General features: G+C 48.2%; 2 protein-coding genes across 2 annotated transcripts; both read left to right on the top strand.

Annotated features, from left to right (window-relative positions):
* Positions 1-11,173: 11,173 nt before the first annotated feature.
* Positions 11,174-15,079, top strand: LOC100833256 (bark storage protein A). The gene is made up of 3 exons (XM_003565935.3): positions 11,174-11,533; positions 13,888-13,955; positions 14,094-15,079. The coding sequence occupies exons 1-3, from the start codon at positions 11,299-11,301 to the stop codon at positions 14,892-14,894; spliced, it is 1,104 nt and encodes a 367-aa protein (XP_003565983.1). The 5' UTR covers positions 11,174-11,298; the 3' UTR covers positions 14,895-15,079.
* A 3,960-nt stretch (positions 15,080-19,039) lies between these two features.
* On the top strand, positions 19,040-25,881 carry LOC100836629 (putative E3 ubiquitin-protein ligase LIN). Its single transcript, XM_010232353.3, has 11 exons — positions 19,040-19,848; positions 19,950-20,225; positions 21,634-21,737; positions 21,842-23,125; positions 23,217-23,962; positions 24,067-24,191; positions 24,284-24,400; positions 24,478-24,609; positions 24,695-25,072; positions 25,181-25,429; positions 25,620-25,881. The coding sequence occupies exons 1-11, from the start codon at positions 19,210-19,212 to the stop codon at positions 25,635-25,637; spliced, it is 4,068 nt and encodes a 1,355-aa protein (XP_010230655.3). The 5' UTR covers positions 19,040-19,209; the 3' UTR covers positions 25,638-25,881.
* Positions 25,882-26,156: the final 275 nt, after the last annotated feature.

Here is a 26,156-nt window from a genome sequence, read left to right as displayed (position 1 = left end):
TGCATAATACTGTAAAATGTGATCTTATTAACCATTGTACAAGCCCTTAGTGACTTTGGATCGTTGGCATGTGGGCCCTCCGGCTCCCTCTCAAGTGTCGATGGTGAGGACATACATGTGTAACTTGTACAACATTTCTATCTCTTCATGTATTTTATGTTTTGCGCACTTTCAATTTTTAGCAACTTTAACAATTTGCTCGACTTCATCAAAAACTTCAAGAGAGATGGAAAGAATGAAGTGACGGATAATTGCGTGCATGGGTGATCAGCGGCTTCCAGGGGAAGCAAACACCTCCCATGCAGGTGGTGCAAAAGTTTGAAAATCTACTCCTCGGTGGTGATTGTCCTCTCTCTACCCACACTGCCATGTGATGTTGACTGAGTCTCTGCCACGTAGAATTTATGGTCCGGCTTATATATATGGGGGTTTTATTTACTACAACATCAATGTGCCATCAACCCGTCTGAGTTCATGCTTACAAATAGCTTGTGGTTCTACTCCAACCACCTCCTCGCAGCTCAGTTAGTGGTTACTGAATTGTGCTCCGTTGAGCATATTTCGTAATTTACCATAGAAAGTATATACGAAAGCAAAAAAAAAAAAGTCGGCCAAACAATAACGAGAATCAATCGTAATGCGAAATAAAGTGTGATTCTGGTGCAACTTTATGAGACCTACTAAAACATGGGAGCATCTGTTCCTAATATGGCGGCCAACTTTTCATTTTTTATTCAACGGAGATTGTAATTTTAGTTTTAGAAAGGTGCAATTGATTGAATAGTTTTTGGATGCAACTCTCTATGTCCCATAATGTGTAATTTGGTTGACTTATAAGCAATAATTTCTCAACTCACTCAGAAAATAGCAAATTCAAATTTGTAATGTCTACTCTCAACATATGAATTCTCAAGATCTCTTTTATTCAAAGATATATAGGCTGCGTTCCTTTCAGCTTCTAGGACCGGCTTCTCCTAGAAGGAGCCCTCACCTAGCTTCATGGAGAAGCCGCATCTCAAATTTAGCTAGGTTTTCAAAGTAGTTTAGGCCAGACTAATTTGGTGGTCTAATCAAATTTAGGTGGTGGCTTCTCCAGAAAGTTAGGGAATGACAGCTTCTCGGAGAAGCCAATCCAGGAAGCCAAAAGAACTGGCCCATAGAAATCTTGGAGGATTTCAATCCTTATTTCTCCATATGGATTATTTGAAGGAAAAAAATTGCGAGGAGGATTATTTGATTTGTGGGAATGAATATATGGGAAATTTTCTTAAGATTCCACTACACTGCATTTGTAGTAATACAAAAGTTGGTCTGATCACAATCCTATGGGATTGAAATGGACGAGACAGCTGTGTTATTTTTCTATTCATGCAAATCAAGAGGCCCTCATTTTCTTTTACGTGGATGCCCTCTCGCATTAGCAACATTGCTACTGCTGTCAACTCTCAAGACCCAAATAGACGCGTGGGTGTGGCCATATGCCTGACCAGAAAACCCAGTGATTTTGGTCAAAGCCCAAGCCCGGCCTATGGAATCCTGTTTTCCTTCAATTCAGCTGAGAATAAAATGGAGTACGTACTGCTCAGTGATCACCCGACAGGTAAATCCGGTTGTTGCTTAAATTATGTTATTGCCCCAATGAAGCTCAAAGGTGGGATAAAAGTCGTAAAACGCACATGCAAAATTGGGCGCACCGTTGGTTGATCGACGACGACCCTTGCAGTTGCAGGAGGAGATCATATATTCTGCTCGTGTTTGAAATTATGTACTACTAACAAAGAAGAAGCATGGCGTACGTAACGTACGTAGGACACAAGTGATTGAAATGAAGAGAGATCTGATCAGTACGTATCCCACCTAATATTCCTTCTGCAGAGCAGGCTGATCTGTCCTTCTTTCGGGTCGTGTTGCAACCGAAGCGGGATATATGTTCTCATGGGAGGAAGGATCTATCCGATGGGCTGCCTGCCGTGAGACCTGCCCACATGTACAGAAACCAAAAAGGAACCAGAGGAAGCTTGTTCAGACAGGCTTCGGCAGAAGAGAAGAACTTGCCAAGGTATTCACGAATTAACATCACACTTGGAAACGGAGAAAGTTATATAGGTCTGTCGACAAGAAGATGTAAGAGCATGCGCAGCGTTGGTCAACAACCGATGTTAGAAGAAGTTGGAACCGCTTCTTGCCCTTGGAGCAGTGGGTCGCTAAGAAATTTTTCCTAGAATCGAATCAACTACTTGCACCGGTTCTAGTAGATAGTTGACCTCGTAGGTCCCACCCTGAGCCCCTCCTTCCTCTTCCATCTCCCTGGTCCTCTAGCCCTTCGCCGTGGAGTGCCTCGACATCATCGCATCCAGATCCAGGTGGCGGGAGACGAGGGAGCAGCGGCTAGAGAGGACGTCAGGGAGGAGAACGGAAGGAGAAGACACGGGCCCCGTCGCCGCCTGCTTGAGGGTCGTCGCCGGCGCGTGGAGGCACAGGCACAAGTCCGGACGCCAAATCCGGCCAACCCAGATCCACACGCGTGAGTCCGGCGTTGCTAGAGAAGCTGGCGAAGTGGCAGATCTGGAGGGCGCGTTGAATTTACCGCCGAAGATGGATGGTCGTTGGAGATAGAGGAGCAGCAGTCTCGCAGGAGGAAGAGGATACCAGAGGGAGAAAGACTTTGGTGGGGAAAGTTCTGACCAGTGGGGCCATAAGCAGATGCTAAGAATGGTACACAATGCAGCAGTTTTTGTTTTTGAAGCGTCGGTGTGTGTGTCAGGTTATTAGCACGGTTACATTGTACATGCCCTAAAGCTCTTCCTAGAACTTAGGGGCCCTTGGATTCAAAGGATTATGGTAGGAATTTTTAGAATTTTTAATATATTTTTCCTGTGTAGGTTGTTTTTGATTTGCAGGATTGAATCTCATCGAAAATTTCCCTAAGAATTCAATTGACTGTATTTGATACAAAATTTTCCATCCACTTCAACTTCTTTTTAAGATTTTTTTTCGTTATTCAACCGGTCCAACCATAATCTTCTACTCTCTCCGATCCATAATAAACTTTGTACTAGATGCCCGACACTTATTATGAATTGGATAGAGTAGATTCTTTTTAAAAATATAATTTTGTAAAATTTAAATGGACATGGCATTGCATAATCTTACGAATCAAAAAAGCCCTTAAATTTTTATTGCGGGGTGCGGTGCGTGCGTGCATGGACCATCGATGGATCGATTGCGCGAGGCACGTAAAAAGTGTAGCTCCGGCCGTGTGTGCACGCATGCATGCGCGTGCACAGAGCACTCAGTTACTGTCGACGGTTCTAAGATGGACGTAAAAAGTTCTAGGATGGACGAAAAAATCTTCAAAATGCCTTCTTAATTGGCCGCCTTTTGATCAGACAGCCTTGCTCGCTTGCTCCATCGAGTAGTCCCTCGACCGCTTTTGAGGAGGAGAGGGAGAATAATGCTCTACACTTTTTAGTAATAGATAATCTGTTTAGACAAGAACTGTATAAAACGGAAGGAGTACCAGCAAGAACAGCAACGCGTGCCCAGCTAAGCTAGCTACGAAAGGAGTACCAGTACACTACTCTAGGCAACACATGCATGTGCTTGTGCTGATGCGCACGCCTTTGGAGTAAGAACTACTGTGCGACTCCGGAAAGTGCTTCCTCTTTTGCGCCTACTTCCTACGCCGGCAGAGTAATTCTAGTCCCTAGGTTCCAAACACAAGGCGCTTTTCTCTAGCTTCGGTTCAAAACACAAAGCCCTTTACATGTCGGGGGTAGTACCAAACAGAGATCACTCGCGGTCTGATATATACTGTAATTTCAACCAAAACTTGCTGGTACTACGTACGTGGGTTTCTTCTCTCGTTACTTGCAAATGTTACAATTTAGGACAATTTACACCGCCATATATGCTGCACCCATGTCTAATCGATCTTACGGGCGGCCGGCTGCAAATGTTATAAAGAGAATGCGCATAGTAAAGCCCATTTTCTTGGAACGAAGGAGCAGTACGTGCGCACCCTTCGATCTTTGGAACCTAGGGGACAGTGTTGAAATCATGTAACTAAACTCGCAGTATTCGATCGTACTTCGGGCTGCCAAAAGCAAGCACGCATGCAACATTTGGCACGGCACAACGGTGAAAGGAAAGGAAAAAAATAAAAGGAGGCAGAATCATGCATGCACGTCCATCCTTGTCCCGTTTGTACCCTTCTCCCCTGCCTTGCAAGTCCAACTCTATTTTTTTTTCCTGTCCTTAATTGTGCTTCCCCTGCTGTGCTGACATTGTCGTCTATACCCTGCACGGGGGATATGCATGGCAGAGGCAGTAGTAGAACGAGAAGATGGAGGACAAAACGAAGAATGAACAAGCGGAAGGTGTCCCTGGCCGGTGGGCGTGGTGTTGTGTTGTGTTAACCTCGCGTAATTAAAACTCTCGTATGAGGATCCAGCGGCATAACCATAAATTTAAAGAAGATGCTATGTTGGTCCAGGAAATCATCATACTGGCAGAGTACCATGAGTAACTACCAGCAACACATGACAAAAAACAAAAAGATACTAAAGACACGAGGACTATAAGTTTCTGAAACAACATCTTTAAGAGCATTTCTAGCAGATACCGTATACCGTGCTAAATTAGCAAATAACCGCTAGTTTACCGTTTTTGGGCGAGAAAAAGCGGCCAGAACAGAATCCAAAATGGTATACGTAACCAAGAAAAAAAGATTGTAAATGGGGTAAAAAGATGAAACTCTCGCTAAATGAGGTGAAAGCTGTCAAACAAACTACAACTAAAAAATAAAATTCACTCAAAAAAAATTAAAACTAACCCATTCATAGACTAGGCTACATCCATGCATGGCAGCGGCGAAATCTGCAGGCAGGAAGAGGCGAGGACAGAAGCGCGCAGAGAGACGTGTGTTGAAATGCAGGTCCGGTCATGAGATTTCGGGGGCTCGGTGCGAAACTAAAAAAAAGTCGGGCCATTAATATAAACATCAAAGGAATAATGTACATTCACCAATAAACACCGCGTGAAAAAAAATTAGTCCATATAGATACTACTCCACCTTAAAATTTCTCACAGCCGGATGCATACATTTTACTTGATTCTTTTAGTAATTACATTTTACATGATACGTGGTAGAATTTTAAGAAACAGTTAGCTAGCGCGGGCAAGCGTCTGGCCTCCGAGCATCTCAGCCGTCTCGCATGAACGCGTCTGGCGTGCGGCACGATTGGAAGCTAGAACGTGTTACTGTTTGCTGATCGATCAGCTCCCTGTCGAACGGTAACTTTGCTTATGGGCAAGCATCACACAACTGTAACATGCACATCCAGCCGTTTCCTGCGTGATAAGAATGGGGACGCGGGATTCGAGTATATACAGGCGCGGGGGTCAAGTTCAGCTGATCCGAACATTTTTTTTCGGATTTTTGCAAATCTCCGGTATCTGTTTGGGCCGTTCTTTTCGGAAAAAACGTAGATTCGCAGTTTTTTTCAGGTCGGTTTTTTGTCTGGTATCTACTAGAGATGCTCTTAGTTCCAACACATGGTAGCATTTGGTCCTCCAATAAAACCATAGACCATATTGCCTAAAAAAAACATAGACCAGGTCCCAATGTAGAACGGCGAAGAAACTGTCGAGAGAGTGAATGGTATCTTTACTTCGATCTCTTAAGCAGTGAAGAAACTCAGACTCGCTGCCACTGCACATGAGCTATATATCTTCCTTCCTCTGTACACGTGTGACATCCATTTCTGCTGAATTCCCTCATCCGAGAGAACATCTATCCGCTTTTGGCTCGCTTGGCGGCCGGGCTGTAGATGGGAAGATTAGCTCCTCGATCATACTGTATCATCTATCTACTCGTCTCTCAATCAGTTCAGGCGCGTGTATCCGTTTTGGTCTAGCAGTATCCTGGAACCAGCTGCTGTCCCGTTTTGGGACAAGTACATGGCGCCCTCCATTTGTTGTTTCCTCCTATTTTCTTCTTCTCACAAACGGGCCGGCGCTCTGGCATTTGTTTACACAGAAAATGCCGTAAAACAGAGTTTGCGTACTCTTGCTTTCTCCGATCATAAATTGTTGTCGTTGTTTAAGTTCAGGGATCGGAGGTAGTACAAGAGAAAAACACTCAAAAAAATTAGTACTATGTTGCGAATGGTTTGCATAAACCAGAGCACAGTTCTTGCCCTACTTCCAGCCCCGCGCGCTGCAAGCAAACTGCGCCGCAAAAACCAAGAGCGCACCGCGCACATGGATTCAGCAGGTGAATCCAATCGATGCCCATGCAACGCGAAAACATTTCTAATCACGAGATAAAAAATAATACAGTACTGATCCAAGTCGCTCTCTGGCAGACTCTGTTGGAGGAGCATGGTTGATGCCATGACACGCGCGGACGGGCAATCATGAGGCGTATGGGCAGAACGAACCGGAGACGATGTCGACGATCGGAAGGGCCGGGGGATCCGTCGCATCCAACAGCAATCTGAAACATCCGCTTGAATGCGCCTGCGGGCCATCCATCTGCAGTTCAGTTTACCCTCGAAGTTCTTCAGATCGACGACGACGGGCGCGTGCGACACGCCGATTGGCCGATCCATCGAGCTCGATCCCTGCTGAAAGAAACGAGTCACCGATTACCTACTGTTGCTGATAGAAACGGCGATGGGAATCAAATCATGGTTCCGGAGACCACGAGTCCCGGACGGAAGCGCGCGAGTCTTAATTAATGAACAAATCTGATTGATTTTGAGGTTCAGAGGCAGCTGAGGCGCAGAAGCGCACCAGCCGCCCGCAGCCGGGGAATCTAATCGCGAGCACGGAGCACCGAATCATCGGCCGGATCGGAGGCAAAAGATCAAAGCTCAATTTCAAAAGGGGAGGATTTGACGCCGGAGCTCTCCCGGCCATTCGCTTCAGCTGGTGACTGACTGACTGACGAGGGGGAAAGAAAAGATGAGAAGCCTTTTTCCGCTGCCGCCTTTCCCTATCATGGCCAACATCTCACGTCCGGGCGCCAGTGCACCACCATGTGCCGAGGTCTCTCCGGTGACGTTCGCCACCGGACAATGCGTCCACTCAACACTAGCACCGGATCATCAGCTCTCCGGTGCCGGTGCCCCCCCTAGATTCAGTGCACCGTGTCCTTGTCAGAAAGCGCCTCTGCTGGCGCAGCAGGAGGGACTGAACACATGTTCACAAGGTAGCATCTTTAATCTTACATGCATGATTGATTGGCATGCAACTCGCCTGAATCTACTGTTGGTGTGGGGATTATTAAGGAGATCGATGTCGTTGGACATTGCACGGACACTTGCAAAGGTTGTGATCGGTCGCTGGCCAGGCTTGTTAATCTTGTGGTCCATTGGGGATGGGCTTCGACGATCTAGGAATTGGTCGCCGGGAAGTTGATCTCCTCTGAATGGCAAGCACATGCCAGCGATAGTTCAAGAGCCCAAGAACAAGCGAGACGCGCTTACAGCTAGGAATAGGGAAAACTGAATATGGCATGTACTCCAGTACTTTGGCTACTTTTTTTCAGGTTATAAAAGGGAATAATTCAGTAATAAAAAAAACTGCAGGAAGGGCGAAGGCTGCGGCCCAGAGTTTCGGGACGGATTTGTGAGAAGAAAATGCATCTTGTCATTTTTTTTTCCACTGATGGAGCTAATGACGGGCATCCGCCGTAAGGTCGCTGCGACGGCAAAGTATGGATATGCCGTGAACAATTGTTGGATACCGATCAGCAGGTTGAAAGTATTGGATGGGCCGGAGGAGCTCCAACAATTTTTCTGATCTGTCCAGCCTTAGATCCAGGGCCCGTTTCCCTTGCTGGGCCAACAAGTCATCGTAATTCTGGGCCTACATGAAAGTATTTTTAGTTGGAGGTATAAAAAAGTTAGAGTGTCATTTCTTCAAGTCAAGTTTTTATAATGACATATCTTCAATCGATGGAACAGAGAATGGCATAGATCCAATTAACCCTATATTTTTCCTTTGACGATTCTCAAAAAAATATTTTTTTTACAAACTTGGTCAAACTGAAAACTTGGACTTAAGACAAAACCATAACTTCTTACATTTGAAAATGGACGTATAGCCAATAGATTTAGATTGTGTCTTCCTACAAATACGTTTGGCGTGCGGTCTTAAGGTCTCCCACGTTTCACATGCAAATCTTCAAAAATCATTGCGGCTAGTACGTCTGGCTTGTTCAATTTTTCTTTTTTTGAAGTGTTTTCGCTGAAAGCATAACGTAGTACTCCCTCCGTTTCGGTATAGGGAGCCGATCTTTGAAATTTCACCGTTTCAGTTTTCCTGGCCGTTCTCATGTTCCTCTACTATTTCTGTTTTCCTGCCGAGGTCCCAATACTGCAATTACGAGGGTAGTTACTCCTTTCCTCCTCTATTCCTGCAATCGAGCCAATCAAACACGCTCGGCCTTTAATTCTTTTGGCAGGTGAATGGGCTAAGCCCAATTCCGTGGATTTTCTTTAGCGGGCAGTTAATGATGCGCCATATATCACAGCTAAAAGCACGCCTGTTAATTGGCTGCATTGAAGCGCAAAATTTTGGGCAACGAAGAGATTGATTTCGCCTTGGTTATGCCGATTTTAGAGATCAGCCCTCTATACTGAGGGCCTGTTTGGGAGCGCTTCACTTCACCTAAACTTCACTTCATTTCTAAACTTCGTTCCACCTCAGCTCCACTCCACCTGAGAAATGCGTTTGGCACACAAACCAGTTCCAGATTACCATTTTCATTGTTTGCTGTTATTTTATTTGTTTGTTTCTATTATGGGATCGGTATCATACAAGATTGCTTCACATGTTGGTGTACGATCTGACCGCAAGTATTTACACTAGCCTGAACGTGGCCGGTTAACAGCTGTTGATCGATTGAACAAATTAATGAACGTGCCCGATTAACACAGCTGCTGATCGATTGATGCATGTACTTCTTCTTTTGTGTTTCACGTGTTGTATACATACATCAAAAGAAGATACAAGAGAGGATGAGAAAAACAGATGAGAGGAAACAAAAGAAGAAGGCGTGCTATTCCAGGCGCAGGAGACGGACAGGAGGAATCAGAAAAAGAACTTGCTTCAGAGGCGGCAAATTCCTGTGAAATTCATGCGAAATCAGGGAGTAGGCGCGACTAGATGCTGGTGGAGGGGGATGGCAAAGGTTTTACATTCTCGAGGAGGTAGCGACGGCTTGGCTGCGGTGTAGTCCGGAGGAGCGCCGGCGATTTCCGATGGCGGCGGTGAATCGGTTGGAGGACGGGCTCGCGGGAGATCGAGGGAGGGCTCGCCAGAGATGGATCGCTGCTGGATCGCCGGAGATGGAGCGAGCGGGCTCTCCGGAGATGGAGCTCGCCGGAGATGGAGCCCGCGGGCTCGCCGGAGATGGACCGCGGCCGGCTGCCCGGCTCTGCTAGGGTTGAGGACGGGCCGCCATGGGGAGCTCGCCTCTGTCTATCGATGGGAGGGATGAGACAAGGGGCTGAGGAAATAAAAGTTCGGGTAACATGATGATTATTCCAAGTGTAGGTGAAATGGATCAGGTGACTTAGTGAAATGAACTAGAGAGGTATACAACTTCACTTCACATAATAGATGAAGTTTATGGTGTTTGGGCCAGCTTCACTTGCTTCGCTAGTTAAGTTGTGAAGTGGAGCTGTACCAAACAGGTCCTGCAACGGAGGGAGTAGCACTTATATTGGAAACACGAAGCTGAAGGTGGAGACTTGGGCGAAACAAATCTACTCTCTTTTTAAAGTTTCTTATATATACTCCAGTATTTGTTTCGCATTTTAAAGTCTCATCTTCCGAGACCGCGGACGCCACGACAAGTATTTAGAAATGGAGCGAGTATTAGTTTTTCTTATCCGACACGAAAGATACGGAGTATGTACAGGCATAACATACCAAAAAAATCGGGTGGTTACCCAGTGCGAGATTCGCACGATCCACTTGTACGTAACTATTCTTCGCCCGACAAGACAAGCTGCAGCCGGCCTGCGTGCGTACGTAGGTACCAACAACTAATTAATTAACAAAGAAGCTAATCAATTACGTAGACAACAGCACACACGGCGTGATTATCAACATGGTTTTGGTTTCGCCGTATGCACTTAACTACAGGCCCTGCTTAACTATACTTAACGTCCATCTCAAAAGAAAAAGGAAACTATACTTAACGTCTCCCACGCCATGCACGAGAGCACTATTATATACCCCTGAGATCCTAGTACAGCCCGGCTGATTTTATAGGCCAAAGAAACAGAGACGTGTTGATTTTTAAAAGATCATAAGAGCCCACAAACTAAATTTACTTACGATTGTCAAAATCTAACTTTGCTGACCCTAAACCCTACTACATATCGTGAAAAATATGCAAACATAAAAGCACAAACTGTAGCCGATCTACAGGGGTATAGTATAGTTGTTGCTCTAGTAATTCTTCGATTGTAACTTTTGGTTCCTTCACTTCTACTGCAATTGCAGGGCTCATGTCTTTCTCGTGAAAAAAATTAACGCTAAAGATAAGGATAATAGTGTCCGCAGGATAGTAACATATTTTCGATGTACGCACGCACCTAGCACATATCTGCCACGTGTATCACCCCCTACGCTAAAAAGTGGTGATGTTTTCCTATGTTCTCTGCCAACTGGTTTTGGGTGTCAAAAGTCGATTCCCGCAAAAGGTGTCAAAAGCCAAAAAATGTCGTGTAATGTTTTCTGTTTGCTACAGTATTAGTTTCCTACGGATCCATATACTGTACTTCATTAAAAAAAATCCATGTTTATATAGAAAAGCAGACCAAAACCTTATACCGAAGTGGTTTTGAAGGGAAACCAAGAACAACGTATCACTAATCATACATATACAGGATCCGTAAAAGTTCCACTAACAAGATCAGATCAACATCGCAACCCACGTCCTACCAGACACCCCTTACACAAAATAAGTTTCTCGTATTTTCGCGGGTAATTAGTCATGAGATTCCTCATGATGAACATTGGATTAATTTATATGCAAATGTTTCGCGCCACATCATTGTTTTTTTTAAAGTGTATTATTACTCCATAGCAAGCAACTCGTGCCCCATGCGCCTCGCCCCACCTACCTTAAGCTTCGCTATATATACGAGCACCATCTCTACACTGGTCGACACACGGACGCAGTAACATAAACAAGGCACAAACTGGGTACAAATACATACACACACATATAGCTGCAGAGAAAACTGAGAGAGCTAGCTTATATAGCCGTCGATCATGGCTGGTGTTAGGCAGCAACTCATCATCGCCGGCGTCGTGGCCGTGGCCGTGGCGCTGATGGCGACGGCGGCGGAGGGGTTCATCTCGAAGAAGACTTGGGCCGCCGTTCGCCGGGCCAACCGCGACGGGCCGTTCGTCGGGCTCGTCGTCCCCAACACCTACGAGATGGTCCCCGTGCTCAACTCGCCAAGCTTCAAAGCCAGCAAGGGCGTACCTAACATCGACGTCCAAGGTAAGCGCTAGCTAGTGCTATATAACCTCTTCTTTTTACAAGCTAATTAATCATAATTTTTCGGATGCATCAACGCGAGATCGATGCGGTGGGAGCACATCCAGATTGAACGAGTGAACAACTGCACTCGGTTGAAGGAAACACCATCTTAAAAATCACAAAACTATAGCATATGCTATGGATGAAATGATGTGTTTTTAAATTTTGGTTAACAAATATGACTTTCTTTCTGGTAACAAACAAATATGACTATTTGCAATATGTAGAAAAAAAACAAGTTTGTGCTATTCTTCGCTGAATAAACTCTCTGCTGTTATTTATTTTTGCACGGAACACAAATGGTCAAACCGTTTTCTGCAGTTAATTAAAGAGTAATAAACTGGACTTGGACTGGTCCTGAGTTCTTAGGTGCTCAACTGGAGCAAGTAACATTGATACGATAGATTCGCCATTATATGAAAAAGAACTGGCATAAAGCGGTCTATAATTAACATCGCACGTATTTCCTCCGATCCATATTAGTTGTCGAAATATTACATGTATCTAAACTCTTTTTAAGAATAGATATATCCATTTTTAGACAAATTTGACACAAGAATTATGAAACGGAGGGAGTACGTGATATATGTTTCCTTAAGCTTGAAATGGCAAGCGTTGGTTGGGTCAACGAGTTTGAGATGCAGATCTGATGTCTGAAATGACATGCATGTAATTAAAAATCGCATAACATGATACCCTAATCAGGTGTCAGCAAATCAAAACGACTATATATAATATGGTTTATCGAGGTGATCGATGTGTCCTTGGAAGAAAGATCGTTAGATTAGTAACCCTGTTTATATGTGAAAAAAGGTTGAATTTGGTACTGTGCTGAAATGGTCGAAACAAATCAAAGAAGCGTTCTGAAAGATTGGTACAGCGTACGTTTCATGCATAACCTGAAGACTGACCACGTGATTGAAGAGGCTTTGACGGCCTGACGAGGACAAAGTCCTTTTACACGATACTCCGTACATTTTTTTTTGCGAGAATTAACCAGGACAACTATAGGAGTATTATGTACGAATGGCGTGTCCGTAAATTTTGGTTAACAAGCACGACTATTTCTTTTAGAGAACGAACAAATATGACTATATTTGCGATATGTGCAGGAAAAACAAGTCTGTGCTAACTCTTCGCTCTAGCTTGTTTACTTTTAACACGCGGAACACAAATGGTCGCTCCGTTTTCCCAAAACATTCCGGACATAATATGACATTCCTTGATATCTCCCTTTCCTGCAATTAATTAATCGATTGTGTCTTCTCCTTCTTTTTCGAAAAGGAATTACTCCGTAGATGATTTCTACTAGTGCTTACGTACTCAACTGTTGCACTCCAAGTAACATCGATATGAGATACTTTAATTTCGGTTTTCTCCATATATGAAAGGGAAAGAACTGACATAAAATGACCTAATTAACATCACATCTGCTACGTTTTCTTAAGCTTGAAATGCCAACCGTTGGTTGGGTCAACGATCAAGATTGAGATGCAGAGATCTGAATTGATAGAAATAGATGTAATTAAAAATCTCATAACATCATACTGTCAGATGTCAGCAAATTGAAACGAGTAAAATATGGTTTATCGTGGTGATGTCCTTGGAAGAAAAATTTAAGAAGCCTGCATTTCTACTTAAAAAAAAGTTGATTTTTTTTAGAAACACAAATACAAACGCATACATTCACAAACGCACGTACCCTCATCAATACGCACGCACGTAAATCCTACCCCCGTAAGCATCTTCGAGAGATTGGACCGACACATCATCTTGAGATTGACAAAATCATCACAGTAGTGGTCGGATGTGTTTCTCTAAAAAAGATTAACGGGTGCGCCACTCCTGCTGAAAATATGATGGGCAAAATATAGTTTACTGAGGTCATTCAAATAAAATTAACAGGCCTGTATTTATATGTAAAAAAAGGCTGACTTTGGTACTGACGTACTGTGCTTAAAGAAAAGAAGGTAGCTAGGTGAAAGGTCGATCGCTGCAAATGCATGACCTGATCGAAGGGGCTCTGCAGACGTGACGGCCAGACGAGGACAGCGTCTTTACACGCTACTGATCGAACCAGGACATTTATACCCAGCAGACGATCAACTTACGTCAGTTACGTGACCCTACTGATCACGCTAGCTAGATGCATGCATAAACTGCCAGACCCAAAAAAAAAGAAGAAGTCAAAACATGCTTCGCAACTTACATAAACATGTTATTAACAGGGCAAAAATCAACATAACTAACATTAACTAACCGGCGTGTTCTTAGTTAGGAGATCTAACAATTAATCCATGGTTTTTTGCTTGAAGGGCGGAGGTTTCGCTTCGGAACGATCGGCGGCCAAAACGTTGTCATGGTCATGACAGGGCTGAGCATGGTACGTGCACATGACAGTACCCATCATATTAAAATTTTGTACTACCTGACACTGACACTATCAAAACTACGAATCACTTAACGCTAACAACGGCCCGCACTAATTAATTACATGGTTGCATTGCATGGATGGATGCAGCTGAACGCGGGGCTGACGACGCAGCTGCTGCTGAGCCTGTTCCGGGTGAAAGGCATCGTGCACTGGGGCATCGCGGGCAACGCCAACGAGGATCTCCAGATCGGCGACGTGACCATCCCGGAGTACTGGGCGCACCTCTCCCTCTGGAACTGGCAGCGCGCCGGCCTTGGCAAGGACAACGAGCTCCCCCTCGAGTCCGCCGGCGACTACACCCGTGACCTCGGCTTCCTCAACTTCTCCGACTACACCGTCGGCCAAGCAGCCACAAACCCGGAGCTCTCCGCCAACAAGCTCAACAGCATCTGGTACCAGCCGGAGGAGATCTTCCCGGCGTCCGGCGAACCAGAAGAACGGCGGCACGCGTTCTGGGTCCCCGCCAGCGCCCCGTACTACGCGCTGGCCGCGAAGCTGGAAGGGATGAAGCTGCCCCAGTGCGTGAAGAACAACAACGGGACGACGGACAAGTGCCTGCCGCGGGCGCCGCGGGTGGCGCGCGTGGCCAGGGGCTGCAGCGCCAACGTGTTCCTGGACAACGCCGCGTACCGGCAGTTCATCCGGGCCAAGTTCGGGTGCACCCCCGTGGAGATGGAGAGCGCCGCCGTGGCGCTCGTCGCGTACCAGCAAGGGGTGCCGTTCCTGACGATCCGGTCGCTGTCTGATCTCGCCGGCGGGGGGTCTGCGCTGGGGAACGAGGCTGGCGAGTTCATCGGTATCGCTGCGCAGAATGCCGTGGATGTCATGCTCAGGTTCGTGCCGCTGCTCGGCGAGGAGGAGTCCGGCGGCGTGGCAGAGGACGTGTGACGCGGCCGGGTAATAATCCACGCACGTGCGCGAGTCGGGTGCGAGCATCGTTTCCTTGGCTTGCGTGTCGGACTTGCATGCCCTTGATGCATGGCCCTGTATCTGTATGCGCGATTGGATGGTGAGCAGAGCGCTCGATCGAGTTGCAGAGAAATAAATCGAATAAGTAATTTGGTCGTGATGTCGATCGGTATACTGTGGTATTTTCTGAAGAGCGAGTCAGCTGCCTGACACAACCAATAGAACGGCGAACCGAGCCGGAAACAGAAAAAACTTAAGGGGTGTTCCTATATCTCATGCCTGAGTTTTAAAGAAGGTTAAATCACAATCGACTGTATCAGAGCCGTCAGATTAGGATATGGACGTCATCCCGGTTCCTTCCTCTCCATCATTCATCCGAATCTTAAAGCGCGATATAGATCTCCAACGACTAAGTAATCAACTTATCTCTAAATAAACAACTTAGGTATAGCAAAACCGAAAACTTAACCAAAACTGAAAATCGTTTTTCACAGCTAATTTAGTTTAAAACATTAGCTGGTTTTTTTAGAACAACGATTTGCCTTTATTTATTCAACGAATAAAGTACATTTGATCGAAAAACTAAAACGACAACAAAGATTTCGGATAAACTGAAAGTTACATCAAAAATCTTTGAAGCCAACTTCTCTAGTTGCGTCTTTTGCATCTCGCTGTTTCTCCAAATCTCTAGTGACGAAACAGTAGAAGACCAAACCTACATAAGCTGAACTAACATTGTCGGTTTTACTGAAACGCATGAGCCGCCCACCCCAACGGGTGAGAACTTAAGAGCGTTGAACGCGCGTTGGCTGGGGACACACCTCTCACAAGACAGGTTGTCAAACCATTGAATAATCGCCGAATCGATGAGGAAGAAGACCAAAATCATGAAATTATGAGCCGTGAGATCTACAAACTCCATGGAGTAAACCATGATAGTCACGCTATCATGGGATGAAGCCGAAAGACCAAAATTCGAGCGTTGTCGCTTCCACCGTCAGGACACCGTCGCTAAGGATACACAAAACCTTATAAAGAAAGTACTGCCAAATGTTGACCCGTGGTTCCTCTCACCTCCTGATGGCCAATAGGCTACCGGAGACGAGGGGAACCGACGAACACGGCACCGGTGTTTTTTCTCCTCGTGGCGGCCAGGGTTTCACGAACTCTTGATGGGATCCCAAAAAAAAAGCTGGTTTAAACGGATTAAAAGACCGAACATCTCTGGCCGCCTCTCAAGTCACAAAGTCCCACCTCCCACTTACAAGCCCAGCCAAAACATCTGGCCCAAGCAGCAGCCAGCGTTGCACCTCCCACTTACAAGCCCAGCCCAAGTTTCCACACGGTGGCCCAACCTCTGGTCCAACCTCCCACAGTCCCACGTGTGCACACTCAACTGCCCTCAAGTCCTCTCAATTCCCTAAAAAATAACTCAAGTTCTCTTAAAAAAACGTGTGCACTCAAGTCACTTATACGGTCGCTGCTCGCAGCCTCGCACGTTGAGAGAGAGGCAGGGTCGCTGAGAGCCTCTCATCTTTTTGCAAGTTGTTTACAAGGATATTCGCTGGATTCGTCTTTGGTCCTTCCTACTACCCGCGAATCAGCTGCTTTTGGATACAATCGGCTGGAGATTGTACCTTGGGTTATCTTCAAACGGGCCGCCTGGCGGTTTGCTAATAGACTATGCGATATGTACATAGATTTGTTATGCTAGATCTGTTCTATTCATTGATTTTTGTATCCACGCTCTCTGGTCTTTGATTTGTACTATACTATTTCGCAACTCTGCAATAAAAATGGTTGTAAGCATCAATAGATGCAAAGGTCGGTGTGATTTTCCCCTTCCCGAAAAGAATGTGTTTGATGTAGTTCATGTCCATTTTCGTGAAATGGTTTTATAAATGAGATAGATGTACTATTTATTTCCTTACAATTTTTATGAATTCATTTTCTAGTAGGTTTTTAACCCACCACCTTCCCTCGATTTTTTTTTTCGTCCATCAACAATTGCTGAAGTCCTGCCTTCGCCCCTCAACTCTTTTAGGTGTGAATTTCATCCCCCAAAATAGATTTTGCCTAAATATTGGGTAAACTTGATCCTCGTACCAGTTTAGTGTGGTCAATCCGAATTTGACTTTTGGCATGCATATGGTTAGTTGGATTCTTTGTCACGTCGATGCATGATGTGGCATACTATTTTATATGGACCCACCATCCCATTCCATCACATGAAAATTTGTCAGGTCATGCGCTGATGTGAGATAATGAAGCCAACAATCCATCAACCACACCAAGTCAAATCTGCGCATGATCACGCTAAACTAGCAATAGGACCGGATTTAACCTGTATTGACAATTTAGGAGCAAAGTTCACATCAAAATAGAGTTGAGGACGAAGTCCACACTTCCACAACAGTTAATAGAACAAAAAGAAAACACTTATCTCTTTATCCGATTCATAATAATAAGTGTTTCAGATTTTATATTTGTATAAAGTTGTACGAGTTATTTGAGACACTTGTCATGAATCGGAGAAAACAGTTGTTGATTCGACGGACATGCTTCGTTTCACCGTGCTTCAGACTTTCAGTGTGCATCGTGCATGTATAATTCGCGAGTTTGGGACAGTCTGGAAATTCACATGCAGAAACTTGGGAAATGTAGCGCAATGCACGTCAGGCGGCACGGAGCATGTAGCTGGACGGGTACACGCGTGCACGGTGGGAAACTGCATCAATGCATCATGGTAGACACGACCGAAGAAGTCCGACGCGCATGCAGCCTGATCTGAAGGAAAGACGACAGATGGCAACTAGCAACTTGATAGCTATCATAATCGGATGCCCAAGCACCAAAAGTATACGAACAATAACCTATTCTTGGTATCGTTATCTCCGTTACCTCCATTTGGCATGTCTTTATCTGCTAGTTTCGTTTTTTTTTTATCTGCTGGTTTCGTTGACAGTGACCGAAAGCTAACCCGTCAAGGTTCTTGTCATTCTCAGTTTAAAAATGTGTCTTCTAACAGAAACAGGAATTGAGCTGCTCATTCGACCTATCGCTAGGCTCTCTTTGAGAGAGAGAGTTGCGTGAGAGTATTGTTGCATGATGTACCCGCATATGTGCGTCAAAGTTCGTTGCAAATGATTGTCAAACTCTCGTCTAATTTACTTATGATTGAGAAAAGGGCTTTGCTATATACAAATAGTCAGATTCTCAGTTAGAGACCTTGTTTGTGCTTTAAGATTTGGTACGAACCAAAGAGATGGGACCGTGGGGATGGCGTCCGGATACTAATCCGATAACTCTGCTGTACGTCGACTGAAATTTTAGCATTTTGTTAAAAATTCAGGCATATAAGACACATCCACACCCTTTTCAAAAAGTATAATATTTACAGCCAAAATTCCACCAAATACAAACAATGCATGAATGTTTCAAAGAAAATTCAAAACTTAAATGGCATGCTCCCTCTGTTTAGTACTCCCTCCGTCCCACAAAGATTTGCACAGTTTTGAACTAGAGGTAGTTCAAATCCGTGCCAATCTTTATGAGACGGAGGGAGTAATATGGAACGGAAGTTTATGAAGATAAGTTTATGTAGACTCATGTTTCAAAAATTCGCTATACACACCTAACACTTTCGCTCGTCAAGAAACCAAGATAGAAAACTCCTTATCTAGATCTCACGATGGACAAATTCACTGAACCATAGACACAGATCAACAAAAATACAGTATAAAACACAAAGCAAGTAGGAACAAGCTTTCGCATTTTGACCTTCCTGCTAGTTCCACGGTGAGCCGCTCCAAAAGGCTCCTTTCACCGGACAACCGCCCGTCTCTCTCCACGCGTCATGCGGGCTATCTGCCGGCCGCTGCCGCCCGGGAACCAAGTCCGACGACCTCACCACCCGCGGTCCCGCCATAATTTAAACCCCAGTGGACGCAAAATCCCGGTCCTGCCCTTCCTCGTCTCCCCCAACAACCAACAACACGTGCCCTTTTCAGCCATTTCGCCCCCGTGCCGAGTCCAAGATCGTCCAAACAAAACCATGCCCATCGCTGGCGAATCACGGAATCACGCCGCAGGGCACGAGACAATGGCAGGGGGCCCGACGCCGACGTACTCCGCCGTGGTGGCGCACGCGGCCGCGTTCCTCGCGGAGCTCATCGCCGACCCGCTCCTCCGGCGCCACCTCCTCTCCGCGGCCGCCGCCGCGGACGGCGGCGGCGGGCAGCAGCACTCGGCCGCCACGCTCCAGGCGCTCTCCCTCATCTCCGACGCGCTCGACATGTCGTCCGCCTCCGGCTCGCCGTCCCCGTCCTCGCTCCGCGCCGCCGAGCGTCTCCTGCAGTCCCTGCCCGCGGCAACGCCGCTCTCCTGCCTCCTCCTCGCGCTCGCGTCCGGCGCGCGCCGAGCCGGAGGACGCGCCTCGGCGGCATCGGCAGCATCTGCCGTTCTCGACCTCTTCGTCCTGGACCCGGCCCTGGCGCGCCACGAGCTCGCGCCGGCCGCCTTCGAGGCGCTCTTCGCGCCGCGGCTGCTCCCCGTCATGCGCCACTTCGCCACGCGCCGCGCGTCCGCCGCCGTGGCTTCCGCCGCGGCGCAGGACGAAGGCGAGAACGGGTCGGACGAGACGGTTGCGTTGTCGGCCATGCGGGTGCTGTCGCTGATGAGCGGCGCCCAGGCGCAGGAGATGCGGGGCCTGGAGCGCGAGTACGAGATGGTGCTCGACGCCAACTGCAGGGCCTACGCGCTCTACCTCAAGAAGATTCTCGAAGCCGGCGACGTTGCCAGGTCGTCGTCGCCGCCGTCTCCTCCAGAGCTCGTGTTCACCGTCGGGCACGGCGGCGACCAGAGCGCCGGCTACGAGGACGCCTCGGCGGACAGCGACGACGACGGGGCAGTCCAGAGCGGCGTACGGAACAATGTAAATTCTACTACGTTCTTGTTCCCATCCATTTGATCAGCGGAGACTCGAGACTTGCAGAGTCACAGCGTGTTCCGGTGGATTCTTCTTTTCTTTTGCAGCCGATGTGGGCGGAGGCGGAGGGCGACCTGTACCCGCGGCAAGGCAGCGGCAGGCTGCAGGGGCGGAGGGAGCTGATGAGGCCGCCGAGCCTGTACCCGCAGCGCGTGGCGCCGCACCTCATCGTGCTGCAACAGCAGCAGCAGAAGCAAACGCCGCGGGTCGGCAGAGGGAGCCCGGCGTCCAGACTCCGGGCGGAGCTCTCGCCGGCAACGCCTTCCTCCGACGACAGCACGGAGGATTCTTCCTCCGAGCTGCTCTACGCCGGCAAACAGGTGGTGTGTGCTACTACTTACTATCTGAACCTTTGACGCGGACTGGCTGGAACTAAAAAGAAGCTAATTGGTGCAGGTCGTTTATTATAGAATCTGAGTAGATTAACATCTCAGTGCATGATTAGTTTGGATCTAGTGGTTTAATTAAAGATGGATGATGGCCTAGGCCAATCTTCCCAAACAAGAACTGAAAATTAATATCAACTTCTTTTTGAACACAAAAATTATACTCCATGTTACCAATTCTTGGTATCAACTTTGCATTAGGCTGTGACTTAGCATTGCATGGATTACCATAGTTTCGTCTGACTAACTATTTTTGGCACTCCGGCTTACCAATTCTTGCTTGCTATTACTTTCTCACTACATATTACTCCAAAATAAGTTACGCACAGTTCTGCAACAACAAACTAAGATACTTCTCCCTCCATCTCTAAATTCTTGTCATGGTTTTAGTTCAAATTATACTACTCCCTCGGTTTCTAAATTCTTGTCATGGTTTTAGTTCAAATTTATACTAAAATGCATATAAACAATTGAATTTCCCTCTATTTGTTTCAAGATATTTACGCAATGTGAAGTTTATATCCAATCTTATCTTCTAAGGAGCGTTGTAAAATAGTTTGAAATTTCTTTTCTGACAGAATTTATAGAATCCACAAAAGACTGAAATTTCAGTAATTTTGTAAACTATTCGGATTTTGGTGTTTGTAATTGAACTGAAAATTATCGAGTTTGTAGCAGAACAAAAAAATTCGTGTAGCAAGTGAATTACTTAGCTCTAAATAAAAAAGAAGAAGAATGACATACTACTAGATTTTGCGATGGAGCACGTTTACATAAACTATTTTATTGGGCTCAAATTGTAGTCAAACTGAAATTTTTAACCGAAATGCTAAAATTTCGAGGCCCACCGAAATTACTTAAATTTTGTCGAAATTGTAAACCTTGGTCATAATACCTCTCCAAAGTAGCTATGTTTTCAAGAGGTTGTTGTCTATTCATGAGTAATAGGAAATGTTCTTACAGTTATAATCAGGGTGTCATTTTAGGTGATTTTGATCTCCAGAAGATCATGTAACTTAGAACTAATCAAGAAAAGAGTTTTTTGTAGATTCGTGTTTTTTTTTTGCAATGGAGTGTTTCTAGATTCCAACGTAACAGATGTCAGTTTCAAACTGCAAAATCGATTTTTGTCTTCGATAAAACGAGACATCTAGTTACAGCTAGTTAGTTTCTGGTCGGAGTTGGACGCGTTGAAGAAGACATCCTCGTTTGCATCTCCGGCGGATCAGAGCCATCAGGCTTCCGTATGGCTATGTCTCTGTGGACATTGGACAACTAATCCAGAAGAAACCACATCTCCCTTCCAAAAGCTGAGTTCCCAATGCTGTTGCCTTTTGTCTCGTAGGAAAAGCACCCGGCGTCGCCACTGTCCAAGCCACGCAGAGCGCCGCCACGCGGCGACGAGTACGGCGCCGGCGGCCGGGCCCGCCTCTCTCCGGAGTCCTCGAGGTAATAGTCCCCGCGCGCATCCAAGACAGCATTCTCCAGCCTTGCATTGCACGCACGCACGCACCGATGTTATCGCTGATGAGGCCGGATTATAATACATCCAGCTCCCCGATGGGTGGCGGCGACGCCGACCAGGCGCGGCAGCATCATCAGCAGCAGGCGGCATCGACGCCCAAGGACTTCGTGTGCCCGATCACGAGCCAGGTGTTCGACGACCCCGTGACGCTCGAGACCGGGCAGACCTACGAGCGGCGCGCCATCCAGGAGTGGCTGGACCGCGGCAACGCCACCTGCCCCATCACCCGCCAGCGCCTCCTCGGCGGCGCCCTCCCCAAGACCAACTACGTCCTCAAGCGCCTCATCGCCGGCTGGCGCGACCAGATCACCAGCAGCAGCCCGCCGCAGCCCGCCACGCCGCGGCCCAGCAGGCCCGTGACGAGGATGGAATCCGCCCAGGGCCCGGCCCAGGACCACCCGGCCCCGGCGTCCCCCGTCAAGATCAACTCGCCGTCCCCGGACGCCACGGGCAGCCAGGCGAGCGCGCCTTCGCCGACCAGCGTGATCGTGCAGGCGTCCGTGGAGAGCGCCGTGGGCGAGCTCCGCGCCGCCGTGTCCTGCCTCTGCACGTCCGAGGACCTGGCGGAGTCGGAGAAGTCGGTGCTCAAGATCGACCGGCTCTGGCGCCGCGAGTCCGCCATGGGCGCCGGCGCGGCCGAGCAGAAGCAGCACGCCTTCTTCTCCGTGCTGGCGAAGCCCGCGGTGATCAACGGCTTCGTGGAGATCCTCTTCAACTCCGTGAGCGCGCAGGTGCTGCAGGTGGCCGTGTTCCTGCTGGCCGAGCTGGCGTCCCGCGACGACGGCGTCGTGCAGACGCTCACCAGGGTGGACGCCGACGTGGACTGCCTCGTGGCGCTCTTCAAGAAGGGGCTCCTCGAGGCCGTCGTGCTCATCTACCTCCTCTCCCCCTCCGTGGAGCAGCTCGTCGAGATGGACATGGCGGACGCGCTCGTGTCCGCGGTCCGGCGAGGCGACGAGGACCCGCTGGACATGTGCGTCAAGCCCAAGGCCGCGTCCGTCATCCTCCTCAGCCAGATCCTGTCGGAAGAGGCCGCTGGCGACAGGGACAGCTCGCAGCCCGTGCCGAGGTCTGCGCTGGTGTCCGAGAGGTTCGTGAGGAGCACGGTCATGGTGTTGGAGGCCGAGCAGGTCGAGGTCAGGGTGGCCGCCATGAGGATCCTGCTCCGGTGCGTCGCGGAGGACGGACACTGCCGGGGCAGCATCGTCGAGAAGCTGTCGCTGGGCGCCGTCCTCGACGCCTTCCACGTCGTCGGCGACGCCGACAAGTTCGACATCGTGCGGTTCCTCTCTGAACTTGTCAAGCTCAAAAGGTACGTAATCGTCTCCCACCGAACGCCGTTAATCGTTCCTTCCTGTCAAATGAAATCAACAAACTAATTCCGAATGATTTTTGTTCTGCAGGCGATCGGCGGCGGAGCGTGTTCTTCGGGCGATCAAAGAGGGGGGATCCTTCAGCATGATGCACACGCTCCTCGTGTATCTGCAGTCCACGACGCCGGAGCAGAGCCCCGTCGTCGCAGGGCTTCTTCTCCAGCTCGATCTCTTGGTGGAGCCGAGGAAGATCAGCATGTACCGGGAGGAGGCGGTGGACAGCCTCGTCCAGTGCCTCAGGAACTCGGATTTCCCGAGAAGCCAGCTCCTGGCCGCCGAGACCATCATGAACCTCCCGGGAAAATTCTCATCATCCGGCCGTCCCCTCGCCCGTTCTTCCCTGCTGAAGCTCGCCAGGGTGAAGGAGAGATACCGCCAGCCGCAATCGCAGTCCCAGTCGCAGGAGCTGAGCGTCGTTCGCGGCACCGACGGCGTCGGCGTCGGCGGAGAGGACGAGGTGGTGGTGGCAGGGGAAGACAAGGGCGCGTCGGAGTGGGAGCGGAAGACGGCGTACGCGCTGGTGGGGCACGAGTTCGGGCTGGTGTTCGAGGCCCTGTCCGAGTGCCTGGAGAGCAAGAGCGCCGAGCTGTTCGGGGCCAGCCTCGTGTGCGCCGCCTGGCTCGCCCACATGCTCCCCGTCCTCCCCGATACCGGCGTCGTCGGCGCCGCGCGGGCGTGTCTGCTCCGGCAGCTCGTCATCGTCCTCAGGTCCGCCAAGCACGGCAGCGACAGGGCCCTCGCCATGGTCGCGCTCAGGAGCTTCATGAACGACCGCGGTTGGTTGCTCGTCGATCTCGCAACAAGTTGTAATAAACCATCTGTTTGCTTCTGTTTTGTGTCTGATTTTCTTTGTCCAATCATGTGTGTGAGATGTTTTCAGATGGAATGCAAGACATCGCGACGTACATCAAGGACGTGCTCAAGACGCTGAGAGAGCTGAAGAAATCGTCCGGGCTCGCCTTCGACATGCTGAAGCTGCTGTCAGACGGCCAGGAATCTAGCATTGTAATGCTTTTACCATCAAGTCCAAATTCACAAACCAAAAATGTGTACAAGATCTGTCTTTGCTGAAGAATGTCTCTCTGTTCTTGCGGCAGGACATGTGGAACCATAAGGAGCTTAACCACGCCGACTGCAGCTCGAACGGCGAGGTCACGTCGATCGTCTACTTCAAGAGCTACATCTTCTCCGGCCACTCCGATGGAACACTAAAGGTCGCTCCTTCTGAAAATTCCATACTTCAAAAAAGGATACAGTTTCAGTGTCTGAAGTCTGAAAATTGAACATCCAGGTGTGGGAGGGAAGTGAGAACATCCTCCGTCTCGTCCACGAATCCCAGGAGCACACCAAGGCGATCAGCAGCCTGTCGCTGCTACATTCGGAGGAGAAGCTCTATAGCGGATCACTCGACAGAACCATAAGGGTAACGACATATCTTCGATCAAGAAAATATACTTATTACAGCTCCATTGGTGTCGAATTCAGAGAGTTGGTACCTACACGAGCAGGTGTGGCAGTTCCGGGACGGGCTGCGGTGCGTGGAGGTGCACGACACGAGGGACCCGGTGCAGGGCCTGGCCGTGGCCGGAGCCATGGCGTGCTTCGTGCCGCAGGGCGGCGGCGTGAAGGCGCTGAGCTGGAGCGGCGGCTCCAAGGTCCTGAACCCGAGCAAGTCCGTGCGGTCCATGGCGCTGGTGCACGGCAAGCTCTTCTGCGGCTGCAGCGACGGCAGCATCCAGGAGATCGACCTGGCCAGCGGCACCCTGGGCGTCATCCAGACCGGGAACAAGAGGATCCTCGGCAAGGCCAACCCGGTCTACTCCATGCAGGTCCACGACGGCCTCCTCTACGCCGGCAGCACCCCCCTCGACGGCGCCTCCGTCAAGGTGCTCTGCTCTGCTCTGCTCCAAGAACTTACCCTGTATCGATTGTGATGTGATTTCTCTAGCGATTTGATGTTTTCTCACGGTTTGGGGGCTGATGAATGAACGCAGATATGGAACAGCTCGAACTACAGCCTGGTCGGCTCGATACCGTCGCCGGCGGAGGCGCGGTCGCTGGTGGTGAGCGCGGACCTGGTGTACCTGGGCTCGAGGAACGGCGCCGTGGAGATCTGGTCGAGGGAGAAGCTCATCAAGATCGGCACCCTCCAGGCCGGCGGCACCGGCTGCCGGGTGCAGTGCATGGCGGTGGACGCCGACGGCGACGTCCTCGTCGTCGGAACGTCTGACGGCAGAATTCAGGTCAGAATCGTGTGGACTCACTCTAATTCTTAGAAGATGCATCAAGTGACCTACTAATCTGTTCTGTTTCTTTCCCTCTGACCTCGAAGCAAATCTTAAGCTGACTGAAACTTCAGAAATTTCAGATTCTACGTTACAAATTTCTTGTACGTTTAGTGCTCACAATGGGAGTTGCTCATTTTTCTTGCAGGCCTGGGGATTGACTTGAGGAGACATATTACTGGGTACGTGGAGGGAGATGAATGAATTAGTGTGGTCTTTCTTTGTGCAGGATGGTGAATAAAATGGGGATATATACAGATGACATACTTGTAAATTGAATACTATTATTTTTGGCACGGTTGACGTGCCAGGTGTACAAAATGGCTTCATTTGCAAAGCAGATGTGGTGCACCCATACTCATCATCTACACCGGCCTCTCATGGGTTTTAGTAAACTACAGAGTTTTCAAGTATTCTCTATAGCAACTATAGTCACCTACAAAATCCACTCAAAAATATGACCATTTGTGTCATGCACAAGAATTGGTTGTACTCAATTTACAAAAAATGACTGAGTAACCAAATATATGAATGTAAGAATTTTGTGCATTTTTTAGAACTCCTAGAATTTTTGCGAGTTTTTTTATTGGAAATATTTCAGATTTTTCCAAAATGATTTCTGGATAGGGTTTTCGTGATGAGTAGTGACAACTTTGGCCATAAGCGAACAGAAGTACTACCTCCT

The sequence above is a fragment of the Brachypodium distachyon genome, chromosome 2 (genome assembly GCF_000005505.3).
Source record: "Brachypodium distachyon strain Bd21 chromosome 2, Brachypodium_distachyon_v3.0, whole genome shotgun sequence".
NCBI lineage: Eukaryota > Viridiplantae > Streptophyta > Magnoliopsida > Poales > Poaceae > Brachypodium > Brachypodium distachyon.
The sequence above is the reverse complement of the archived record's forward strand: the minus strand, read 5'-3'. Positions and strand labels throughout refer to the sequence as shown.